The sequence below is a fragment of the Panthera onca genome, chromosome C1 (genome assembly GCF_046562875.1).
Source record: "Panthera onca isolate mPanOnc1 chromosome C1, mPanOnc1 haplotype 2, whole genome shotgun sequence".
Taxonomy (NCBI): Eukaryota; Metazoa; Chordata; class Mammalia; order Carnivora; family Felidae; genus Panthera; species Panthera onca.
Window position 1 is genome coordinate 196,774,320 of NC_138346.1, and position 1,817 is coordinate 196,776,136.

At 49.5% G+C, this 1,817-nt stretch overlaps 1 protein-coding gene across 2 annotated transcripts in view; it reads left to right on the top strand.

The window, feature by feature from the left end:
- YARS1 (tyrosyl-tRNA synthetase 1) overlaps positions 1 to 1,270 on the top strand; it is a 28,701-nt gene extending 27,431 nt beyond the window's left edge. For both annotated transcript variants that reach the window (XM_060625045.3, XM_060625046.2), the window contains exon 13: positions 402 to 1,270. In XM_060625045.3, the coding sequence (XP_060481028.1) occupies positions 402 to 512 (111 nt within the window). In that variant the 3' untranslated portion in view covers positions 513 to 1,270. The remainder of the gene's footprint in view (positions 1 to 401) is intronic.
- The last annotated feature ends 547 nt before the right edge of the window (positions 1,271 to 1,817 follow it).

Genomic DNA, 1,817 nt, shown 5'->3' on the forward strand with positions numbered 1-1,817 from the left:
ATATTTACAGTTTGAGTCCCACCATATGTTTATTTAACTTTGTGCTAGAAAAACTTCCCCATCTTTTTAAACACTGAGAGGGGGATCTTACTGTATATACTATTGTATCATAATTACTATAATTTAATGAAATTATCTAACCTTATTAGACGTTGAGATTCTCTTTGGGTTTTCACTATTTGAACGCTGAGATGGAGGTCTCAGTACATAGTCCTTTGCACTTACTCGTGACTGTTTTCCTAAACTAAATGCCTAAAATGAGCTTCCCGAGGTGAAGAATGAGAGCTGGGTGCGCAGCTCACAGGGAACCTCGGCCTGTCCACACTGCTAGAGCGTCAGAGAGCCTGCTCTCCTGCAGTCCCGCTGTCCCCACATTCACTGCTTTTGTTTATTCCATGCAGGCTGACTTTAAAACCTCCGAGGAGTGCATCGCACAGTGGAAGGAAGCCAACTTCATGACCAAGCTGGGGTGCATCTCCTGTAAATCACTGAAAGGGGGCAACATTAGCTAGCCAACCGGGCACCTTCCTCCCTTCTCCCGTCACCCTGAGTCATCTGCTGTCTTAATTTGCTCCGTCCGTCACCCATTTATCCATCTCCCAGGACACCGAACCAGGAAGTTTGGGACTTTATCAGGTGTGGGACTCAGTAAGCGGCAGCTCAGCCTCCCCAGAATCCAGAACCATCCTGTCTGGCTGAAGTGAGCCGCTGACCTCCCAGGTAGTCATGCGGGTGGGGCAGCAGCAGGGAGCCCAGCTCTACCTTCTTCCCTCGGCAGCTGACTGGAGAAATCTGGTTTCAATAGAAGTCCTAGAAAAGGCTTATGCCACAGTCGTCCTAATTGGAAAAATATTGGTTCCTGTTTTCCTAGAGTTATCCCAGCGGCTGTCTCTGTCTGGGATCTGGTGCCTGAACTGGGCTAATTACAGCCTTTCCCCAACAGGAAATTGTGGGATTCCAAAAGCAAGGGGAAGAGAAAACAGAGAACCTAGTGGTCTACCGAGGGGTTGGCAGCTTTTTTCCCCAGTGGCCGCCAACCTTGAGGCTTGGCACTGGGGGCAGGGCCAGCCCCCAGGGCTCCTGGAATTTCTCTCCCTTGATTCTGTTGGGTTGAGACATTCCCTAAACCAGCTGTGTGTTATTAATATCGGAAGTAGGGCGGGCACAGCCTGAATCCTCCTTCAGAGAGGGTGGGGTACTTCTCCATAGGCATCTCAATCAGAATCACTATCACTGTCATGAATTCAAATAAACTATCTGAACAAAGGTGTCTGGATGAGGCCTGTCTGTGAGCTGGACCATCCCAGGAGAGAGGAAAAGGGGTGGAGCAGCTTCTGGGCCCCTCACCCAACCTAGGCTGCTCATATCTTGGACTTCTGACCCTGTAATGTTGGGAGATAGTGAATTGGATGGATGACCAACACTTTGACTTTTCCTTCGTGATAAAAGCAGAAGAGGCCCACTTTGGGGTCCAGTGCTTACAGGAGGCAGAAAGAACATTCTCTCATAATAGTGGGCCCAGACCACCACCCTGTCCCTCCATTAAGAAACAGCAAACCACATTGGGGCGCCTGGGTGGCGCAGTCGGTTAAGCGTCCGACTTCAGCCAGGTCACGATCTCGCGGTCCGTGAGTTCGAGCCCCGCGTCAGGCTCTGGGCTGATGGCTCGGAGCCTGGAGCCTGTTTCCGATTCTGTGTCTCCCTCTCTCTCTGCCCCTCCCCCGTTCATGCTCTGTGTCTCTCTGTCCCAAAAATAAATAAAAAATGTTGAAAAAAAAAAAATTAAAAAAAAAAAAAAAGAAACAGCAAACCACAGC